The 24,053-nt window shown below is 37.4% G+C and overlaps 1 protein-coding gene across 2 annotated transcripts in view; it reads right to left on the reverse strand.

The window, feature by feature from the left end:
• GABRG2 (gamma-aminobutyric acid type A receptor subunit gamma2) overlaps nucleotides 1-24,053 on the reverse strand; it is a 61,109-nt gene that overhangs the window by 19,137 nt on the left and 17,919 nt on the right. For both annotated transcript variants that reach the window (XM_036391697.2, XM_036391696.2), the window contains exons 2-6: nucleotides 18,954-19,102; nucleotides 17,286-17,353; nucleotides 16,329-16,549; nucleotides 13,707-13,789; nucleotides 12,892-13,029 (exon numbers count right to left, since the gene is read on the reverse strand). In XM_036391697.2, coding sequence (XP_036247590.1) covers nucleotides 12,892-13,029; nucleotides 13,707-13,789; nucleotides 16,329-16,549; nucleotides 17,286-17,353; nucleotides 18,954-19,102 — 659 coding nt within the window. The remainder of the gene's footprint in view (nucleotides 1-12,891; nucleotides 13,030-13,706; nucleotides 13,790-16,328; nucleotides 16,550-17,285; nucleotides 17,354-18,953; nucleotides 19,103-24,053) is intronic.

Consider the following 24,053-nt stretch of genomic DNA (forward strand, 5'->3'; position numbering starts at 1 on the left):
TGGTGAGGAAATGAAATGGAAAAAAACCTAGCTCTAATAGAACAGGTTATTTATATGCTAAGAAAGGAGATGGCAATTGTGTTTGGGTGTGTTTTTAACGTCTTTAGCTTTCTAGGAGGATATTATTGACATTAGATAAAAAGTAGAAGTGTTGAAGGAAAGAAAAAAGCCTTTAAAACGACTATATCTTTAGCTATTGAAAGGGGGAAAGAAAGGATTTTTAAAATCAGAGAAGAAATAAAGACACTGAAGTAGAAGAAACTAGATTATTATTAAAATAGTAAATAAATGTAAAGTTTAAAAAACCATGGAAGGTGTTCAAAAAACTGAGAAAGAGCGAGAAACTATGAAAAATGGCAAACAATGAGATGATGTTCTAAAACTGTACTTAATACCAAGAGCAAGGCCACAGGCCTGAAGGGAGAAACAGAGATAAAGAGGATGCTTGGTTTGAAGATCATGCCTCAAAAGAGACAGCTATGAATCATGAATAATTTATACCCAGTATTGCCATTTGAAGTCAAATAGATCAAGCTTAGGACGTGAAAAAAATCTTTAAAGACTACAGATAATCATCTTGAAGCTTCAGTCAGCAACTTCACAGATAGACGTAGATCTTCTAGGTGTATGTAATCACCCTAGTCCAAATCCTACAAGGTTTTTAAATGGCTCTCTCTTTTCAAGAGGAGACCTTTGAAGAAGTATTTGTTTCTCAGACAGACATATTCAGGATAAAGTTCACAGCTACTACAAAACTGGTTCCCCTGGGAGTCCCTATTCCATGTCACAGTGTGTATTGCCATCACACTGTATGTTTTCAGGCCCAAAAATGCAACCTCTTAATAGCATCTTAAAAGTGAGGTTACAACAATGTGTACCCATTACCCATGGGTAATGTCTTTTTAAGGCTTTTTTTCTTTTAACATTTTAAAATGTTATGTCCTGGGAAGCTTTTAAAAATTAACTGGCAATTGTGGATCCAAAGCACTGTGAGACATGCAGAGAAGGATTGATTTTGGAGTCCCACAGGACTGTGGTGAGGGAGTTGTGCTTTGAGCTGTACCCTGTAGGCTGGGCTGCACCCTACATATGGTGTAAAGTGATGTGCTGGCCCTGGAAGCCAGATATCTGAGGGGTCTCCTATGTTATTTTTTTAGAAGTTTGGGTGCTGTGTTTGTAAAAGAGAGGTAAGGCCGCAACAAGTGACAGGCGCATCAGAAAAGGTTGATAGGCTCCAAAGTGTCTTTCAAAGTGTTTCGCTCTTCTACAGAAAACACTTTGTTTTGCTCTTTGTTTTGATCTTTCTACAGAGGTTGCCAGACTTCAGGGCGGGGTGAGAGGGTGGATGCAGAAATGATGCAGTGGTCTTTCACTCTAGGACAGTCATGATGGTACCTCAGGTGCCATAAAGAGAGAAGGATACTCAAAGCCTGAGGCAAAGCAATAAAATTGCAAACATTAACTTCTCACACCCAACAAAATATTTGCTTTGAAGGGGCTCATGAGTTTCCTGAAAGTGACGTAGGTATGGAAATGCCATCCAGTGCTCTTCAGGATACAGAGATCCCCACCAGCAAATGCAGCTCTGCTCCTCCATGGTGCCATGCCCAGCAGCAGGGGCTGATCCTGGCCCAGCTCTGCTGGCCACGTTCCCTAGGAAGCATTTTGCTGTTCATGTGCACATAGTGCAGGTGGGGAGAAGGAGTAACCAAAAGAGCATTGAAAACACTGCCTTACTCTTTCATTCTACTGAGCTCAGAGGCTTAATTTGTAACATGACTTTGAGTTTTTCATGTATCAATGATAGTGGTGTTTTCAAATTGCATCCCAGCAGCTCTCAACCAGATCAATTTTAAACATTTTATTATTTCTAGAAGTTCAAAAGAAGATGACTGCTGGTAGTTTTTGATAAATACATCTTGTACTGATGTAGTTTCCTCCTTGTTTTTTGATCCTAACATCTCTATGTGAACACATTTTTAAGCCAAATGAATGTTGGAAAACATGAATACAGCTATAAACAAAGTTCTTCAAGCAGCTCTCAATATGAAAGAATTCATCTGTTGTTCATTTGTATTACCTTGAGCAAGCAACCTTGATTTTGGAATACAATTCCACTATCATGGGACTTTTATCTCAAAGAAAAAAGAGTTTGTATCTCCAAGTTTACATTTCCAGTGTAAATGAATTGTCATAAAATTAATGCTCCTCATTGTGCTTTTCTGAAAAGCTACTTTTTCCTTTACATTTGTTTTTATATTGTTTTGTAAGATTTTTTTTTCATGGGTAGTACCTGATATTCTCTAATAATAAATTCTTTTGACAAAATTTTTTTACTTTTCTTGTCACCAAAGGTACATTTTTTTTCTCAGAATGGAAAGATATCCAAAGGTTTTCCTATACCTATACTTGTTGGTATGCTAGTTTTTTTCTCTAAATATTGTCATAGAGTTGTTGACAATTCTTGTTTTTCAAAATAAAAATGGGAAGAAAATTAATTTTCTTCATTTTCAATAATATTTTTTGCTTTTTCTAGGATGAAATCAAATAATAGAATTACTCAAGAGTATTTTTTCTTAGCTCAAACCCTTAGCACTAGAGCAAAGTGGAGTGGCAGTATGCTGTCACAAGTGCCCTGGTTATTGCTCTTGCATTTGTATAACCAAAGTCAATAAACGCAGTTTGAAGATTCTGCTGTTTCCCTTTAGGATTTTGTAATCCTAAGGGGGACAATCCACCAGCTCAGTTTCAGACCAGACATTTGCTACCATAAGATAAGAAAGGAAATTTTGGTGAATTACAAGGATGGTTGAAAACATTCCAACTTGTTTTCTTCTGGTTTTGCTTAAGTATTACTGGGTAGCAGCAGAAGATAATCAAATCAATGCATTTTCTTTGTTGACTGCGTGTTTTTGCATTTTGCATTAGTAGAGGAGGAGCGTTAAGGAAGGTCAAATAGTTATTGCTGTTTGTAATTTGAATTGGTAAGGTCTCAGCACACTGTAGGACTTTTGGAGGGAGGCAAAGGAAGTGAGGTGTTGGGGGATATTGTTAACCTGTGCACTGAGAATGGAAGCAACTTTGTATGGTGGGTTGTTACCTACACAGTTTGACTCCCCTTCCTCTTCCAAGTCATGCTCTCAGATTAGAGTAGAAGAAATTGAGCTCCAATCAACAAGAGCACATTATTTGCATTCGTCAAAATTTTTCTAATTTGGTCAATTTTTGGAACAATAGGCAAGAAAGAAAAAATAACAATTACTGTCCACTTTGATAAACATTTCTAGTCTCTAGCATTAAGACACACAAAGGGTGTTGTGGCACTTTATGCATTAAATCTTGAAAAATATTTTCAAATTCTCCTATATAGGGCATGATACAAGCAAGTATTATTACATAAATTTTATCCTGCAGCTCTTTAGCCTTAATTATGCAATCTTCTTGAGAGTAGCAAAGAACTCACTTAATAGACTGTATCACTTTTTGAGATAAGTGGCATATTTTTAGCTTCTGTAATGTACGTTGAAATGAGGGCAATTATGCCTTGTTTCAAAGACAACAGTTAAAACACACACTATTTACAATTCAGAATTTGTTTTTACAATACAAAATGAGGGAGTTAATGTTTGAGAATATACAATGCTGATGACAGCTATTTGAACATTAGACCATGCTTAGTGTTAGGCTACTATATTCCTCTGTTGAGAATGTGTTGTCAGTCTTGTAAGATGGGATATGGAATTGTAGGTAACATGTATCTAAAAATGTAAGTAGAATATTTTGTAGTCGCAAAGTACAGCAGAGAGTTTCAGTAGTTTGTACATCATGTACACATTTTCATTTAACACCCTAGTATTCTTTTTTTGTTTCTCCCATTTTATTTGATAAAAATAATTAACAAAAAAGCTCACTGTGAAGGTCTCTTCAAAATTAGTGATGTTAATTTAGTTTTATTTCCTTTTTCCGTGTCTTTTTCTAACATATGGCTGAATTTGAGTATTATTAGCTCCTATGGATGCTGCCTGGCTCTTGTTACATGTGATACAGACTTGTATGTCTTATTTCCAACCAGCCTTTCAATTATATCTATTCAAATACAGTGGCAACAAAACAGCATCTTAGCTAAGTAGGTTACTAAAAATGCAGTGTAATGACAGGGGGTTGAGAAACTAGAAATTGCACTTGCAAAGTGAAGGGATTTAACTGTGTAAGAACAGCCTTAGAGGAGTATGTTTATTATTTAGGACATATATGTGCCCCAGGCAAAGCAAAATCTATTTCAAATGAACTATCCCTACTCCATACACATTATGAACACTAAGCTGTCCTCATCTTCACACATCCTAATGAATTCATTTTATCTCCACTGAGAAATGAGGAAGATGGTGAATAACAAAATCAGGCCAAGGGAAGAAAACGTCCAAGACCTTATCTTACAATCATTGTACTACAAACATGTTTTTTTGACATAAAAAGGGTCTGGAAGTGAAACATCAGTACAGAAATGGACCTCAGTACTACACTGATCAGTTTACAGGCTGCAGGGGTTATCTAGTACTCTGCAGATGAAAGGATGAAGTGCTCAGGAACCTTGTGATTTATCACAGGATTGCTTGAACTTTAGTTGTTTGAACAGTGCACTAAAAATATTTATTTTTATCAGTGATTTAAACATGCTTATTACCTATTGCAAAAATGCTTAACACTGAGACTTATTTTAATTCTAAAGTAATTGTGACTATACATTGTTCTTCACTACTATTTCACCTGGTCTGATCCTTTTGAACCAAAGATTTTTCCCTGCAATTCATTATAATTAGATTTATTTGCAAGTCCAAGAGTGACATTGCAATGATTTTTCTCTTGTGATGTTTCTGAAAAATCACTCAGTGGTTGGAGGAGGATGATTTCATTGCCAAACATGAATTATAGGAGGGAGTAGGGTTAATATGCTTTGTCTCAAGGAGTCACCAGTACTAATGGAAATACATTCATAGGGGCATAAGAGGCAGCACAAGAATTTTTATGTTTGGTTATGTCCAGGAACTGTTTTAAGATAGACTCATCCTGTTAACTTGCTGATTTTAGCATAAAATTAGAAACAGTCAAAATTCTCGTTTTTCTTTCTTTTTAATAATTCAAATATCTTAAAAGATCTAATTATTTTCTTGCTGTTAAATGAACAAATATTCTTTAAAGGCAGTATTCTATCATATCTACACAAGTATATTTAATGCAGAACCAATCTTGCTTGTAACATCTGTGTTTTGTAATTACCCAGCAATAAGTTCAGTGAAAATGCTTGTAAGATCCCACATTATCCCTTATTCTCTGGTTACTTGTATATTAATTCTTTTTATCCTTATCTGACCTTTCTGAAGCTCAGTTTAAGCTCTAGCAGGCCATGCTTTTAGATATGGAAAACCTTATGAAGGACAGACTCAGAATAAAACCTTGACCCTCAAGAATCTCTGTTCAACTGGGGAGTTATTATGAGGAGGATTTCAGGCCCCAGGAACCCTTTTCCTCAGGGACAGTCATGATTTTGTTTTACTGAGGTAAGTCAGTTGCCATTGAGTCTAGGAAAATCTGAGAGGAAAAAAATGGCTGAATTAATGTCACTGAAATTGGAAAAAATTCTTTAACCTCTCTCAGAAAATGAAAAGTGATCATCAAAGAGCTTTTCAACTCTTTATATGATTAGGTAGAAGCAGGTGGATTTCTATGCCTGAATCTCTATAGATACAAACCTGAACAGAAACATCAGATTCTCTCAGTTTCTGAGAGTTTTAAACCTATTGATTCCCAAGGAATAGTGTTTGGTTTTTTCCTGCCTATTAAACCAAAATGATCTAACCTGTCACTGTCAAAGAGATGGCAAAGTGGAGGAGTTTTGGCTCTGGGTGCTTTCTGCACCAGCTCCAGGGGTGATGTCCCTGCAGTGCCAGATGTCCCCGCTCTCCTTCCAGACCTTCCCCAGAGTCCCCCAGCAGCCAGCAGGGTGATGGCAGTGACTGTGCCCCACAAACTGGCAGCATCATCTCCATTGTGCTCACAACTGAACACACAGCTGAAACCAGGCAAGCCCTGGCTATTAATTATCTGTATTGCTTGGATTCACTGGTTTTTTGTTGGATATGGCATTTGTGTTGAATTCCATGGCCTCAGCTTGTGCTGTTAAGATGCCCTTGGTTTTCTCCTTGCTCTGTTGCCACAGGATGGGTCCACAGTGAAAGAAGCTACAGAGCAGAGGATGAACAGAGAGGTGCTTGAATGACTCAAGTGGGAAAGCAGCTGTAGATTTTTAGCCAAGGGCTGAAGCAGCCAGTACAGAAGAGACTCAAATGTGCCTGCCCTGAGCCCTTCCCAGCCATTCCAGGTCAGGCCTGTGTCCTTCTTGTCAGCTCCTCATTCTCTAGTGCCCTGGGAGGTGTCCTGGGAAGCCTTTGGTTTGTCCCTGTAGTCCTGTCTGTCTCTACAGGGATTATGTAAGGATAAATGGTACTAAGGAGTTCTGATTTTGCAGTTCTAAAAAAAATATGCATACATAGATCTTGGAAGTCTGCATGATAGGGAGGATTGAAAATGCCTGTTTACTGAATTAGTTTGTTTATTCAGTCATGTACATTTTAATGTAAATTCTTATTTGCCACACAACTAACCAACTGCAAAAAATGTAGGATATACAAAAGGGAATGAAGGGAGTTGTATTTCAGTTTTATTCTTTGAAGACACAGTCCTGAAATTTAGATTATTTTCAGTGAGCCAATTATTCAACAGTTAAACTTTAGTAAATGTTCATTAATTAATATGATTTGATCCATGACAGACCAGCAGGCGTATGTGGATCATTTTAGGAAAAAAATTGTTGTTCCCATTTTAGAAATATCTCTTATCCATTATTCTCCAGAAGAATATGCAAGTGTAGTTATCTTAGACTGGCTTTTATCCCCTAAGAGCAAGATCAAACTCTTGTGAGCTGCCACCATGGCTGAATTCCTGCTCACAGAAGTGTCTGTAACCCTTTTAATGGTATTATACAGAAGGCAAATAATTCAACTCCTCCTGTGTTTTCTTTCAAATGATTATGTTTGGGTGCAGTAATGTGGTGGTTCATGTGAGGTGAAATAAGGGAGAGTTTGAATAAAAAACAAAAAAAGAATTTATAAGCAAAAATATTCCCTGTTGGCTCCCTTCCTAGCACAGGTGGCCATTCATAATGGGAGTAAAATCTTAAGGTGTAGCTATTAAGGTGTTTTAAGCTTATCTTAAGGTTATTGGCTCAAAATTGAGGATTTCCATTGAGGCATCAAACATAAAAGTAGGCCTTTCTGTTTATTGTGTCTGCCTTCTGCTTTAAATATTTCACTGTCCTACAGAGACAGTATTCTTCTAGCAAGCATGTTTAAGGTAATAATTTAATATAGCTTTTTCAAAAATAAGGATCTTAAGATAAATACCTTCCCATACCATAAAGAGAACAATAACAACACACAGAACACTTTAATAGTCATCTGGGTTTTCTGACTTGCAGCTTATGCCATTATTTGCTCCTCTGCAAAGTGAATACAAATGTGTTTAATTTCTGCCAAAAGCAAGATGCAGGTAGTAGTACCTTGTACCCATTCAGTAGATCAGCATCTTCAGATAGGAAATGTTTTGGGTTCTCAGGCAGATCTCCTTGGCACTGCCAGATGCTACAGTCAGCCCGTGCTGGAGCTGGCTGTGTGTGGGGCTGGCAGGGATTTCTAGGTGCACTGGAGATCCACTTATGCCTATTTTTAATGTCAGGACTATTTCCCAATGCAGATCTACAAATCTGATTGCAGCTGTCATATTTTGCCTTAATAAAGAAACAGAAGATGACTCCTGGGGTTTTTTGAGCATTATGAAACCTCTGGGGACTGCATATCTGCCAACAGTTCAATTCATTAGGAAACAACATTGAAATGAAGTATAAAAGCCTGAAAATGCATCCTCTTCCACAAAATAATAGCCCTGACTATATTTTCCAGATAAAACAGAAACCAGACCTAGATTTACTTATGTGGTTTAGCAGATGCATAGCAAGGGGAATATTTAATTACCCATTTATCAATTCTGAGCCATGCACTGTCTCTATTGCATAGCTCCCATTAGCTCTCTAAAACACAGAAAAGGAAGAAAATAAAAGGTATTTACAAATATTGCCTGACCAGTCTTGTGGCTCCTCTGCATCTTGTTGAATTGCTATTTATTAGTCTTCTAATGCCTTTGTATCTAATTAAAAATTCAGGACAGGCTCTGTAAATAAGCAGTAGACAATATCTGGTCTAAAAAAAGGAGCTACCCAGTCATAGAAATGAACTGGGAATACCAGAAACTCCCATCTGTCCTGAATAATTACACATGTACAAACTGTTTTGCATAGTACAATGTTTTATATGTTCAAAACAACTGGAAGAGTTAGTAGAAGTGCAATTTATGTAGGACTTGTATTAAATTAATGGAAACCTATTGACAGAATTTCAAGATTTAAGCTACTTCTTGCCTCTTGGTCTGTGGTATGATTTCATAAACTCTCTGATTTTAGGGTTTCCACTATTTTCCTCTCTACCAGCATTGATCATTGTTATGATTTAAAAACAGTATGGTTATTTTACTCCTTTGATCATCAATAATTTCTCCCAGACTAGTTCCATACTTCTAAGTATTTCTATAGCTCATGTTTTCTAAACTCCTTACTTGTTATATTCTCCTGCACTACCCTTTCTCAAAATATTGCACTTAAAAGTGATATTTTTATTAATCAAGCAGAATGCAGCAACCTTTTGATGTAAATTTTTCACAGAGCAGCACAGTGAATATTTCTCCCAAGTTTACACTCAACACTGAGTAACACATCCCAGGGGAGGTTTTTGCAATAATATCATGTTCTCTGTCCTTTGTGGACCACTATAGCCCCCCAGTTTTTGTTTTTTCTTTTTTGCAAAACTCATGTTTTTATATTTGTGCAGTTGATTATTTCCTTTCTACAATCTTTCCCTCTTAAAGGAACTAATTACAAATTTTGAAATGTCTTATTTTCCTCTTCCCAAAGTGCAACATGTCCTCTCGATATAATCCACGTGTGCATTATATTTAACAAATCTTATACTACTGCATCACTTGTTGCTTTCTTTTTGTAAGAACTACTCATTAGTTTATTTGTTTTAGCAGTGTGCATCCAAATTTTTCAAGTTGGTGAATTTTTGTTCTCAAGATTTTTCCATCAGTTCGTCCCTTTTTTATTGGAGAATCTCATTGCCATTCACTGGATGGGGCCTTGAACTGTGAGCAAAAAGGTCCCACACAAGAAATGGCAGTTTCTTAATAAGATAGGAACCCTTTGAGCAGTGATTATTGGCATACATCAATAGTAAAAAATATCTTAAACCTATCTCAGTTTCTAAATGTGTGAAGTCAACTGTAGTAGTTTATTTAACTCAGATGATATTAAGTCTCAATGTGTACCCTTATTGAAAATAATCTAAACTAAACCAATGCTGTTTACAAAAGGTAGATTTTAATGTAAAGACAAAAAAAAAATGCAGATCATGTATATGGACTATTTGATTATTTCAATGAAATGTCCGTAAGGCAGAAGGTTTACCGTTAACTTTTTTAAGAGTCCCCACTATTACTGGACTCTTAAATTGGATTCCATTTGCTAAGTTACTTCTTACTGCTTGGTCAGTGACTTTCAAAGAAAATTAAAGTTGCATGTAAATGTCCAGTTTGGAGAGAAACAAGCTGGTACTTCAGGATGACTTACTTCAGATAAGAGAAATAGAGGCATGTTTGTAATATTCCAGTTGGGATTTTTCAGCTGTTGCTGGGATTTGCTAACTAAGGGACAGAATTCTGACATCTGGCCCTTTGAGTTAATCTTGTATTTCTGCAGTGCATGCAAAGGAAGAGCAGCAGATAAATGCATTAATTTCAGCAAGAGCCATCAGGTCTTAGGAAGCTTACACTCAAACAAGCCTTGTCCTTCTCTGCCCATGACCCAGCCCAGAGCTCAAATGTGCAGCTTTGACATGACAGAAAGAGAGAAGTGGAGATTATAATGGCCAAATCTCAGGCTTGCTGATTCTCTCTCCAGACACAAAACAAGCACTGCCCTCAAGGATGCGAAGGTGTTGGTTGCTGGGAGGTATAAAGCTGGAAACAAGCATTTGTTTTGAAATTGTGTAAATAGAGACACTGAAGCTTTACTCCAGTTTCAAATGCCTTAACACTAGCCCCAAGATCCTTTTGTTCTCTACTGTTTAATTTTGCATTCTCTAACACTCCTTCTTTCATTCTGGCTTCTCTGGGGTTTTTTTTCAACTAAATTTAATTTTGGGGAAGAGTTTGTGGGAGTATAGTATAGCCCTCTTTCCAACATCTCATTAATTTTTCCATTGCCTCCCCCACTGTACCTCAGATTTTATCTCCACCAAAACATTGGCATGAGTTTGTACTGAAATTCTGCACTGACAGTAATTGCATGAATTGTCAAGATTATTTTAGGGGTATGGGTACTCAAACTTTTAACTAGGGTACTCTGGCTGCACCTAGGTTGCTATTAAAATTGGAATTTTTTTTTGTCCTTACTGTTCATGAAACTTTTGAAAATATGTTCATTCTAAGGGTGTAATTCTAGGTAGAGTGTGGGTCTGGCTGAGGAATACTGGATTTAGTGTAGTTTCCAGCATGCTAATCAGTCACTTAAGGAAGCCATGAAGACCCTTTAGGCTCTGCTGCCTTTAAGAAAATATTTGTAGAAAATAGACCAGATTCATGTCAACTGCTATGTTATTGGGCTTTTTTCCCGCCTTCTATTATTTAGATGCTCCACCTAGATCAAAATAAAACCTAGTTTTACATATCTGTGGTTATAAAAACAAGAGGAGCAATGAAAATCAAGCACAGGGTAACTGCAGCAGAAGAAATACATACACAGGATATTTTTCCAAATTTTTATATTCCGCAGGCCTGTGAATGCAGCAGCAGCAGGCTGAGTAACTTTCATGTGCTTTTTAACTTAGGAATTGAATGACAACTTTTCACTGCGTTAAAGTGCATGCTAGCTGCTAATTATTGTAGTGCAAACAAAATGGACTGGTGTGTGTCATCATATTAAAAACTATGGAGGCTAAATTATGGGAGTACTCCAGGTGAGTACTAACAGTTTGGATGACTATACACTGAAAAAAGAAAGGTTTGCTTTGCATGAGAAAGGAATTTTTTGCTCTTTTGTATTTTACTGTTTATTTCCCAGTATGCACCTCGTTCACATTAGCAGAACATTAGAGAATATTTTTGAGTCACCAGTGCACTCAATCAGGGTATGGGAGTCTTGTAGCATGTCACAAGATTTTATTATTTTCTATCTCTGGTCAAAAATAAAGAGTTGATTAGAGAATGGCTCAAGCAGAAAATTAAAGAAAATAGCAAATAGGAGAAACTCAAATTAGAGCTGAAATATAGATAGTTTTCAATGTGGGCAGGATGAGACTGGAAGCACACTTGGGTGCAATCCTGCTATTTGTGCTGTCTGAGGGGAGATGTTTTTATTGCTGCTGATATTTTTGCTTGGAGAGCCCTGTGTAATGGTGGTTATTAACAGCTATGGCTGGCTAACGTGCTGCTCTCCTGTCCTCTTTTGCACCTTTATGTTTGTTTTCCTGAGAAAATGAGAAAAGTTAACTGCTTTCTTCAGTACTTGACTAAAAATCTTCCTTGGCTACAGTGGCAGCAGATTCCATGAGGCATACATGGCTGCATTCTGATTTTGCCCTGCTCATGAGAGTGAACACATCATTGGTGCTTAATGTCCAGAGATTAAGGAGTTGGAACTTGAATTAATTCTCCATCTCTTTGCTTGCTCTCCTGTGTAATGTACAGCAGGCTCTTCTCAGCTCTAGTGTATCTCACTTTCCTTTTTGAATAAAACAGCAATGCTGGCCTTTTAGAAATAAAAGGGGTGGGGGTATTTCTGAAGTCAGAATAAACACAGATGCCTGAATTTAAATTAAGATACTTGCCGGAACTATAAAGTAAGGTAAAAATTGGAAGCAGACAGAAAAATCCCCAACCTGCTTACATTTCATTGTTCTTTTTGAAAGTAAGAAAAGAAAGACAAGATATATCATGCATATACAACAACATTAATATGCAGTTCCTCTTTACATCTCTCCTCATAGTAACTGGTTTTGTTTCCACCAAGAAATAAAACAAAACATATAGAAAAATATATTTTTCTGTTTAGTTAGTAGGGTTAAAATTGTATTTTTATTAAACACTGAGTACTTCCTCATTTATCATTCTGAGTTCTGTTGCTTGTTTCCAAGGAGATAGAAGTAAGAAGGAAGGCCATCTGAGACTGATTTGTAAGGCTGTTCTCTTTAATGAAAGTTGAATGTGCCTTATTTTAGGGAACAAAATAAACTTGGAGCCTCTGTAGTAAAGAAGTTGGGACTTTGAGTTTCACTTCTGTGCAGGCTTATTTCTGTGTCTGGCAGTGGGAAGGGGATTGTAAAATGTTCAGTGCAGTGTCAGATCATCCTTTAGTGGCTCAGTTCTGCTGTTTTCTGCACTAAAGCAGTGCAAGCTCCCTCACCCATCCACCCTTTGTAGCAGTGGCTTTCTCCTGACAGTCAGAGTTTTTTTTATGGAGGACAAGAATGGCTTGTAGACAAGAACTAATTTTTCTTCCTGTGAGGAATTCAGAAATGCCAGAGGCTCGATGGTTCCATAGATATTGAAAAACCTGTAATTGTTCATTGCGGTGTGAATGCTAAGTTCTAACCAGAGATATCTTTCTTGGTTTCATTCTGTTAATAAAATCCTAACTGAGCCTGGAGGCAAATCCTTCAGCTGTCTTACCTGAAGTAGTCTTCACCACCTCAGTTGTGTTTCTGAGTCCTGTGAAGGCGAACTGGTAGAGCCTCCAGGAGCGGGTGTCCCCCACCTCCACCGAGCTGCGCTTCCACTGGTAAATGATCTCTTCTCTGGGGTAGCCATCTTATTGCAATGGAAAATACACAATCCTTGGTTTCATAGTCACTGCTAGGCTTTAGGGTGCTTTGGGGAGTAAAAATACTACTAGCTATTTCTGGAAAAAACTGGGGAAGCATATTGCAAGTAAATTATAGATATGTTTTTCTCAAGTTACTTACTAGTGCCTTTTACTTAATGTCACATTTTATTAATTATAAGTTATAATAGCACTTGAGATAAATTTTTCAAAAATAGGTTTTCCACTTTTGTGGACCTAATAGGATGCAATTTTGCCCATCCTCCAGATGCATCTGCAGCTGGACCAGGAACTCACACCTTGATCTAACCACAAAATGTCAAACTCTTGACTCCAACTAGTGCAATAGTAAAACACACAGAGAGAAAGTGAAAGGCCAGGACACCTTGATGCTGAAAGTAAAAGTTTCTTGTTTTATGGTCAGATATAAACATAAATTAATCACATAGGGTCCAGAAATTTTATAATTTTTTGTACCAGTCCTTAATGATATTTGTGAACATATATAATACATGAACTGAAAAAAAATCAAAATAAAAGTAAAAATCAGTGAGGTGTGTCTAATTAAGAACATAACCTTCACTGACTCTAGGTAAGTAAAAATAAATTTATAATAAGTTTAGTGCGGGTCAGAAAAAGGAATAATTTTAGGTATGTTACTTACAGCTTGAAAATTCCAGTGGGCAGGAGTGGACATCCATTGGGAAGTTGTGTAACTGTAGCTGACACTCAGCATCAATTGTCAGCCTGAGAAGAAAGAGATCAGGATATATATATATATATATATATATATATTATATATATATTATATATATATATATGTAAAGTAAACTATTGCTGTTTATGTAATTACTGGAATATTCCAAGCATAGGAAGACATCATGGTTACTGATAAGCAATATTTCTTTTTTGGTTCTGTAGACCCTGATCATCTACTTTCTGGACTGTGTAATGGAAGAAGGTATTAAAGTTCTGTTCCTGTGCATCTGAAATGGCAGCATTATTCATGACTGACAAATCCATAGGTAGGTAGATATACAGGTCATCTCATGAGCAGTGACAAATCTTTGTGTCACAACATGCCATAAAGCATTAGGAAAATGTATTTTATGTGACAAAGATTCTATTTCAGAAATGATGGATGGGAGTCCAAATTTAGACATCTGCATCCAAGACAGCCATCCAGACTCCCTTCACAGCTAGTGCAGAGGCACTCTGAGGATACACTTCCTCTCACTCCAAAATAAGACATTCAAATTTAATCAGAGGAAAAATGTACCAAAAGGTGTTTGTCTCCACTGAATATTAGGAGAGTCTCCATGATAACTCAGGTAGTGTAGGTGCTAAGCTCAGGTAAAGACAATTGCTCTCAGCAATCCCAAGGAAGATGAAATGTACCCTCTGGTGTTCCTGCTAAAACCTCCACCATTTTTCACTCACTCCCAGCCCAGCCATGAGCTGCAGGATACTTGGACTTTGGAAGAGAGGGAAGAGGTGGGGTGAGATGAAGGAAAAGGGTGGGGTAAAATGTTTGTTCCACAAGGTGTCTCTAGGAAAGCTGTAGGTTTCTGGTCTTTGCTGATTCTGGGGTGTCTAAATGATGAGCCCTGGTTTGTCTCCAGGTTCCTGAATGAAGGTGTTATGGGCAGATGACCCTGAGTCTCATCCTCTGGGATGCAGAGGAGTGCTGGGCCCACCAAGTTAATGGAGTCCAAAGGCAACCTTTCTGTGTTAGGGATTTGGGAAGAAATCTAATTTCCCTGGTTTTCTTCTTCTTCTTATTTTCATCATCTCCAGTACCACAGATACTTGATTTCCTGCTGGGCAGGTGGTTCTTAAACCTGGGGGAGGTGACTGAGAAAACTCAACCAGCCCTTCTGGATCCCTCTTGAGGACAGAACCCCACCTGTGTGATACTATCACATTTCATTTCTGGGTTAACTGTGGTTAAATCTTTGGTGCTTGCTGTGACTCACCAGCACAACTAAATATATATTCAAAGCAGATACCTGTTTGCAAGTACTACCAGATACATCTCTTTCTAGTGAGAAAAACCAAGGAATTTGAAGAAAAAGATAATAAAACCCAAGCAGACAGTAGTGTAGCCAAGTCCAAATTTAACATTTAGAAAGTTGATCTAGGCTCATCTTTATCAGATTAACTTTGATTTGCATTGGATTTCAGTTCTTATTATTCCAATATGCAATAAATGTAAAGTAGCTATGAAATAAAACTCTTTTATAATTCAGGCAGTTGCAACATTAAAAGGTTGTCTTAACCAAAGCTTCACATCTACTCAGTAAAATTATGAGTGTACTTTTCTTCAAAACTTTATTTTTGACTACCAAGAAAGTAAAAGCAAAATAAAGCTTTGACAAAATGTAGTCTAAAGCTCAGATGTCTATCATCTTATGTCTATCATCTTTGATTGTATAATCTCATTTTAAATTATAAATTCTCTTGAAACAGTGCTATGTTTATCTATATTTTACATAAACCCAAATATTATATCACATGTAAGAAAAAGTATAAAAAACACTCCCACAGGATTTTCACATTTACAAAGTATATTAGGATCATTTGGAATATGATATTTGAGTTGTTACCTATGGCATCCACATAATTATTGAAAAGGTACTTTGTCTTAAAAGCAAAACTATACACATGACTGAGGAACCTGTACAGGCTGAGTACATCAAGTTCAGTTCCATGAAAATTTTGGTGGAATGGGGCATATCCATAGGTTTGAGTTAAATAGTCAATGCTGGGATGGTAAAATCTTATTTGTCTAAGATATTTGAGGAATAAATTGCTTTTTCAGGGTGGAGTTTCATCTGATTAGATTGTAATCAATTCAGAATAAGAGGCCTTTGATGTATGTAGTAGTTCCTTTTATACCATCTACTTAATTCCAGCATATTTCACATTTATCAGTTTAAAACAATTAAAAAGTAGAGGGGACCAAACCCAAGGTAAACAATAAAACATACCTGAAAATGAAGACTAATTGCTATAAAAATGCCTATGTTAATGTTAATATAGGAAGGTGACTATTGTGGAGCAAGGCAGTACAATCTATAAGAAGAAATAAAACTTCTTATTGTGCCAATATAAAATTTCATACAATTGATATCTTCTAAATTCTTCCTTTTTTCAGGGTTGTTTACATAAATATATAAGAAAACCCAATATTTTTTCCCTTCGGGTTAATGTGAAATGACCTGAATTCAGGATTTTTCTCTTTGGCTTGCCTTAGAGAAAATGAAATTAAATTAGATATAAGTACCTCAGTGTGTACAAGACTCTGCCATCATTCCAGATCCTGAGCATCCTGTTAGGCGTTGTTATCCAGTGAGCATCAGCCTTCTTGGAATTTCGGAAAAACGTGTCTGGTATCCAGATCTTCCCAACCATGTTGCTGTTTAATCTGAGCACTTTTATAGTGCTGTTGAACTTCAGACGTCTGTCATACCACGTTTGGGCGAAAAATATATCAATTGTATATTCCTGTTGTGTTAACCAGAAATACCGATGAAAACACAGCACTCAGCATTCCACATAACTCCTGATATGCTTTCCTAATTTCATATGAACAAACTGGAGCTACAGAAGGTGATACTAGAACTGATAAAACCAATCTCTTTTGGTGAAGTTTTGAGGTAAGTTTTAACAAAGATTGTTTTAAAATAATTTATTATTTTACAATTGAGGGTACAGCTAAGGTGCAAGTGAGTGTTACATGCACCTTTCTAATTCTGTGTCCCCACATCTCAGCCCACACCTGCTCAGGTCAGAGAGCAATTATTATTTCCTTGGATCTGGGACAGGAAAAGCTTGAGCTGACTAATTGCCTGTGCCCTCTGGTTGAAATCTCTAGAGAAGATCTAGGCCTTTTACTTATTATCTCGTGGTGGAAAAAGTGGTAATATCACCCATTAATGGTTTTCCCAATTTTGTAGCAATCTGGAAGATTGGTTTTTCTGGAGTTAAACTGTTGCAAAGCATTTGAAAGCAGAGCACATAAAATGTGAGGGTAGGTTAAAACAATTATTTCTGCCTTTACAGCATATAGCTCCATTTTCTGACTTGTACAGATTTATAGCTCATAAAACCCTCCCATCCATAATTAAAATGAGATTTTAAAAATAATGTATGTATGACAACATTAAGAACTAATGGAAGCTTTGTAATGTCAAAATGATGGAGACTTTGTAACAAGGCAAATGGGCAATCCTTTACCTACCATATTGATAGCATTCACAGGGCCAATGCTATTTACGTACATGTCAGTGTGAATTATTGTTGGTTTAACTGCAAGAGAAACAACAAGAATCAGTAACCAATGAAGGTCAAAATCAACTACATGAAAGTCAAGCAGGAGCATGTTACTATGGCATCTCTCCTCTGTGGTTGCCTCACATTTAAATGTGCATATAAAATAAATACCAATTTGCAACCATGTCTTCAATTCGAAATTAGTTGGAGATGCTTTGGACAAATTCTTGTATCATTTATTATATCAAAACCAATTCCCTTATGCTATCAGAACAAACACTGAAACCAGTGTTCATAGCCTAGAGAGGCTCCTCTGACTGAGAGGGTCTGCATTTTGTCTCAGGTCACAGCAGAGCATCAAAACAAAACACTATCAGCAAAAGCAACTTTATTTATCTTGTGATGCCTTCATCACTTGTTTTACTTTGTAATGCCAAATGCAACATGACTGCTGTGGCCTGCATAGATGGCTGTAGATAAGTAACACTTTTGTGAGCCCAAAGCCAAAATACTTAAGACTCTAAGGCAGAAATTAAGAATAATTATGTTAATTTATTTTGAAATCATTCCATTTCAGCTTTACTCCTCTTATATATCGTGGCTACAGCATGATCATTTTTATCCCAGATGATTTTAGGAGTGCTTTACTTCTTTTCTGTTTCTAAAGACTTGGTTTAAGTGAAGACAAATTCCTCTGCTAATTTACACTGTATACATACACTGAAGGTTCAAGACTCAAGTTATCTTTCACTGTGAAAAATTCCTTAGTTTACAAGGCACTATAAACTTGTTAGCTTCCTTTGTTAACCTTGCTGCTCTCTGCTTTCCTCTGTCTATCTCATCCATGAAATCTGTGCCTTTTTCTATAATCTTCTTACTGCTGCATCCTCTTCTGCAGAGGTATTGTCTGCCTACTCCCTGCTCTCGTGGGGCTTCTCAAACTGACTTTCAGCAATTCAGGGAGACTTTTTCCTTTGGGTTACCTCAGTAATCAGTGGAGAGGAAGATCCCTCCAAAAGGTGATGGAGTCAAATGAGACTTCGATTCTGAGTGCAGGCTTGGCTCTGTTTACCTACATTGGCTGTGGGAATCATCTGGGCAGACTGGCTTTGCTTGACTGCAGTTATCTTCTGTGAACCTCCTCCTCTGTGCCCTATTCTGTCACCTCCTGCCCAGGCTGCATCAGTCTGTGCAAGCCTGCTGCTGTTGGAGGCTCTGCATCCATCACATCATACAGGGATTAGGCTGTATTAGCCTCTTTTTGGCCTTTCTTTCTATTGTATTATTTGTGATTCTCTGACAGAATCTCTTGGGTACAAAAAAAGATAAAAACTTGCTTTTTCTTTCACCAGAAGTTTAATTCTGAACATCATATGCAGGTAAATCATCACAAGCTGCCTGATTCAGCAAATTATAACACTCTTATTAGATGTCTTAGGGATAGATTCAGCCATCTTAATTTATGTCAGCTTCCAAAATCATGACTAATTTACATGCCTCTGATGTTTTTCTGCATTGCAATTTAGTCTTGTAACTACTTTGAATGGATTCTGCTTCCTGAGTAGCATAATATGACATAAAAGTTCTTTCTCTTCACTGCTTAATTGATAGTGATCTAAAACCAAAACCAACGTACCTCCTATGTCAGGTCTCAGTTTGTTGTCATATCCTTCCAGCAAACCATTTAAAATAAGAGTCACATCACTCTCATGGACTTTGGGAGTCAAAACCCAAGTCTTATTTGTAGTGTAATCTTCATAATCATCATCTCCCTTTTGTGTGGAGCTATTAAAGAGACAAAAATGAAAAGAAGAAAAGCCTTGAAAGATACAAATTTGAAGGTTATTTCTTTGGAAGAAAACACAGACACAATTAAGATTATAATAATACTGTAAAAACATTTTTAAATGTCTCATTTTCAAAATTAGACTGTCAGTAAAGGTTCCAAATAACAGTTGAGGTTACAGTTCATTTTATCAGCATTTCCTTTTAGCACGGTTGAGATGACATTGTCTGTTCAGAGGAACATCAATGCTTATCACCTTTGTCATGGCTATTTTTTCTCTCATCGACTCAGGTGGGACCTGTTATGAAACAAATCTGTCACTTAGCTTATGCAACTCTCCACCAAAATATCACTTATTATGTACACATTGTTGTTGCTTCATTTCTGTTGGCGAGAATGATTTGATGAAACACATTACTGACAAGACCAATAATTACATTTATTCAGACAAACTTCTCCTGCAGCTTTTCTCCACTCTGATGAACTTCAGTTTATTGTGCATTTGGAAAGTTGAGCACAAATTTTTGCCAAGGGTTTTCCTTTTCCCTTTTGCTAACCACAATCCACAGAGGGTAAAAAGTTTATCTGCTGGGGTTTTTCTGCTCCTCAGAACTATGACAGCAGATCTAATTGAACCCGCTTAGTACAGTAAAAAAAGCAAGGCTGGAGTTAGAAATGTGTAGACTAGTCTTAATGGATGTTTTGCTTTCCCAAAATCAGTGCCCCCAGTTCTAGAGGAGAACATGGAAGCTACTTTATATGACATAATCAGATATTTTCATTTCAGAATGTTAGTGGTAACCAGCTGGACAGTGGTAGGCAACTCTGGATGGTTTTTTGCATAATATGCCAGTGCCCTTCTTCCCTTCCCTGCTTCTGTGACAGAGTTTAAACACTGCTGGCTGGATATGGAATATCTCAATGATACTACAAATATCTAAAGCCAGTGTATAGAGTGGTAGGGTGAAAAGCAGAAAAATTCTTTTCCAGTTTCAGCTAGAATGTGGAGTGGGAAGGAGCAGAGGGGAGGCAGATTCTCATGGGAGCTGGATCATCTGCATGGCACAGGGGATTGAAAGAGGCCGAGCTGGCCATGGCCACGGGTGCAGTAGGGAAGGGACGATTCCTCCCAGAGCCTGAGAGCACCATTTTATTAACAGCAATCTTTGCTCAGCTGAGGTTGTGCCTGCCCTTCCCTGTAGTGCTCTCCTGCTGCATCCATCTTGTACCACCCAGAGTAGCCCAAAGGCTTTCCAGTGCTGGTGTTTGGGAGCTGTAAGCCACCTGCACCAACACAATCTCACTAGGAAAGAGGCTTTGGGTTCTTTGTTCCCCTGGGCACAGCCTGACAGGGAGAGCTGCAGCTCTTTCTGCCCCTCAGTGTAGGATGCTGCCTCCCAGGAGGTGCTGAAGGCACAGGGACTGTTGAAGCAGGCTGAGACTGCACAGGGCTGTAGCAAATTGTAATGTGCAGCATGGAGAGAGAGCTGGGCTTGCTGGGAGTTGAGCTTGGAAGCTGCTAATGAGTCTGATTGCCACCTTTGCTAGGTGTGCTGGGCACCAGGCACTGACTGAGCCTCCAGGCACCACCTCACCCACACTGCACCAGCCATGGGGGTCTGGGAGGTTCCCAGGTCAAGAATTGGCAATGCAGCCTCTTCGTTCTGGCTGCACAAGCCTGGACTTGCAGTGGTTTATTAGGAATCAAAAGCAAAGTTTTAATTGGCAATATGGTCCATAGTATTCTGCTGGTACTGACAAACAGGCCAATTTAATTAAATTGGGAGGATGTTTTTTTATTCAGTTGTCTGGAGTTCAAAGATCTAATTGTAATTCAGAGAAACATAATTGAAGCCAAATTTTCTCTCCTGGAGGAAAGGAAATACTTCTAAATAAAGTCTTTGCAAACAGAAGGCACTAGATTATATGTTTTCAAACTATGCAAAGTGAATGAAGAAAAATAACTTTATTTATAAAAAACCTTATTCCTGTTTTATAACCAATTAAAAAACCATTCTCTCCAAAGAATATGTTTTTCTGAATGGAAAAGAAAAATAAATCAAATGCATTCTTTCACAAAGGCAATATGTTACTGAATATCAGTGCAATGAGAAAGCTTCGAAACCCAAACCAGCTGAGTAGTAGAGTCTGGTCCACTAGAAAGTGCAAGATTAGAGGTATGTTTGGCTAGAAGTTTTCTCAGATCTAGAACAACCTAAGTGAACAGCAGCCCACAGTAACTGAAACTTCTGGTCCTTCTTGGAAATTATTTGTCTGACAGAAACAGCTGTTTGTTTGCTCATCTCTCATCTCAAGCCATTTTGGCAATCCACATCTCCAAAACCAGCAAATACTTTATGAAATTAGTGTGAGACAGAGGAGGGAAAACACAGCCAATGTAGCTGGGGAAAAATGCTACTGAATTCCAGCTTTTATGAGAATTCCACAAGGATCAGAAGTGAGCATGGGTATGCAATTGTCTGTCTGTGTAAACCTTCATTCCAGCCAGAAAAATCAGAGATGCTTCTCTATCCAAATGAGCAGAGCTTTAGCTATGCAATGCCATTAATACAAAGAAAATTATAATGACAAAGCCCTTTTCATCTCCTTAAGATTTTCAGATCAGTCCTTCTGATTATATGGCTGAAATTTTGCAAGTGCTTTTAATGTCCAACTCAAATTTGTTAAAGCCTAGATTATACCCAAATGTATATTGAAATCTATTTTTATTTTTCTGACTGCTAGAAATTTTCAAATCTAGTAGTACAGATATGAAGAGAAACACATATTTACCGATTCGAAAATTAAACTTTAATTTTTTGAAGGTTCATCTTTCCGATACTGATAAAAAATCTCACCATTTGAGATATTCCCAGTGATATTAATGCCACTGCAAGATGTCTGCAACACTGCTTTACCTAAATCCATAAATCCATACATTTCCTTGCTGGAAAAGAGATTACTTAAGATGGTCAGAACCCAAGCTTGAAACTTCAAGCCATAGAGTAATTAAAGTTGAAGGCACTTTTGGAGGTCATCTGGTCCAATCCCTTCTCAGTTTGCCAGCTGAGTCTGCATGTGGTGGCTCTGATGGTAATCACTTACAAATATAGATATATAAACCAGAAGTGTTTAATATGCAGGGGGATATTTGTATGTCTCAATTTATTTGAAATATATCTTCACAAAGCAGGAAGAGGGCAGAAATTACTGGTGCTAATTATGTTATGCCAGCTTGTACTCGCTGTGGCTTTGTCCTCTAATTTTTCTAAATATACAAAATTAATTTTAACTGTAACCAAGAGTTTTATTGTGAAACTTCACCTAATTAATTGCTAATATTGCATTGTTTCTTACAAGCAGAATCAGAGTAGCCACTTAGTGCTTAAAGTGAAAGACCTGTAGCAGTAGTAAATAGCTAATGACTATATAATTTAAATCTAATTAAAAATTTAAGTTTATTTATCAAAAAATCTGGGCAATTTCATCTTTTGTACTAAGTCTGCTATAGACCTTTCAGCCAAGATTTAATAAACTGCTTGAACATAAACTGAGTTTTCCATTGAAAACACCAGTGTTTTCTACCTCTCAGGGAAGAACTGAAGCAAGGCTTGCCAGTTCACCTCACTGTTCAACTGGCACTGTTTAATTTAATGAAGAGTCAAGTTCAATTCATTCTCTGATGTGCATAAAAAATTACCTTAATCTAGATGTTATACATTATTGGTGGTGGTACCAGAGTCAGTGGGAAGGCAAGATGTATTCCAGGTTCCACTGTGGGAACAGAGATGCTGTATGCAGATGTGACATAGGAGTTTGTGGAGATTGCAGATGTGGAAGAGAATGCAGTCTCTGGAAATCTGTGTCTAAATTCTCCCTCGCTGACTCATATTTTAAGTAAAGATATCTTGATTGAAGCAGAAAATGCTTTCACAAAGCTGTGCCATGGATTCTCCTGTCCTGTTTGTGTTTCTGTTCTGTCCATTTGTGTTGTTTAAATCCCAAGGCTATGTGCAGGACTGAGTTTCTGTTCTTGCCATAAAAATAGCACCTATTTTCTATTTTACTACTAAATGTTCATCACAAATACCCAAACTTTGATTTTATTAGGAGTACAAATCATGTAATGCAAAGATTAATCTCTTCCCAAATAATTTCCCACATCAAAGATGGAAACTCAGATGCTTTTCTTAGAGAGGAGAAGATCCAGTCAGTTATCAGATGCTCCATAACAGAAAATGAATTTGAAAAATGTGGGCTAAGAAATCACTGAGAAACTGTCTTCTAGTCCTACTCCCTTCACCTAGATTTGTGCTGCAGCTGCAATTCTGGATGAAGCTATAATGTTCCAGAAGAGTCTGAAATCGTGGATTCACAGAGTTTTCAGCAAAGGCTACAAGGGTGTATAAGCTGTATTTTGGCAATTTGTTGTAGTCATGTAGTAAGGGAGGCTGAGGAAGTTCATAGGAGGTAAGAAAATAATTTTTACTTCTATTCAGTGGTTTGGGTGGGGTGGATTTTAGGTAGGTCACCTGTAGAAGATAGTTTATTTCCTAGGCAATACTTCTGCTGCAGCTATCATTCCATGTATTACTCAGATTATGGAATGTAGTTAAAATCTTGGCATGAAATGATTATTTAAAACAAAGCAAAGCTAAATTTTTCTGTCGTCCCTAAGACATAGAGGCACTAAAGCACATATGAAAATAATTATTAAAAGAATATTACAGTTCTCATAAAGAAATAGGGACAACTAAACACTTAGATTATGGGACTGAGCACACAAGTCTCAGAATGTTTTTTTAAGAGCCAGAAATTACTAGAGGAGCACAAATGAATGCTCCCAGCAATGACTTCTCAGTCATCTTTACTGAACATGAAGGCCCCAAACTGCCAGCAATCAGTCATTCCTGTAAACTGTGCCTGCCCTGAGGTTTCAAGGCTGTCTGG

The sequence above is a fragment of the Molothrus ater genome, chromosome 15 (assembly GCF_012460135.2).
Source record: "Molothrus ater isolate BHLD 08-10-18 breed brown headed cowbird chromosome 15, BPBGC_Mater_1.1, whole genome shotgun sequence".
Lineage (NCBI taxonomy): Eukaryota > Metazoa > Chordata > Aves > Passeriformes > Icteridae > Molothrus > Molothrus ater.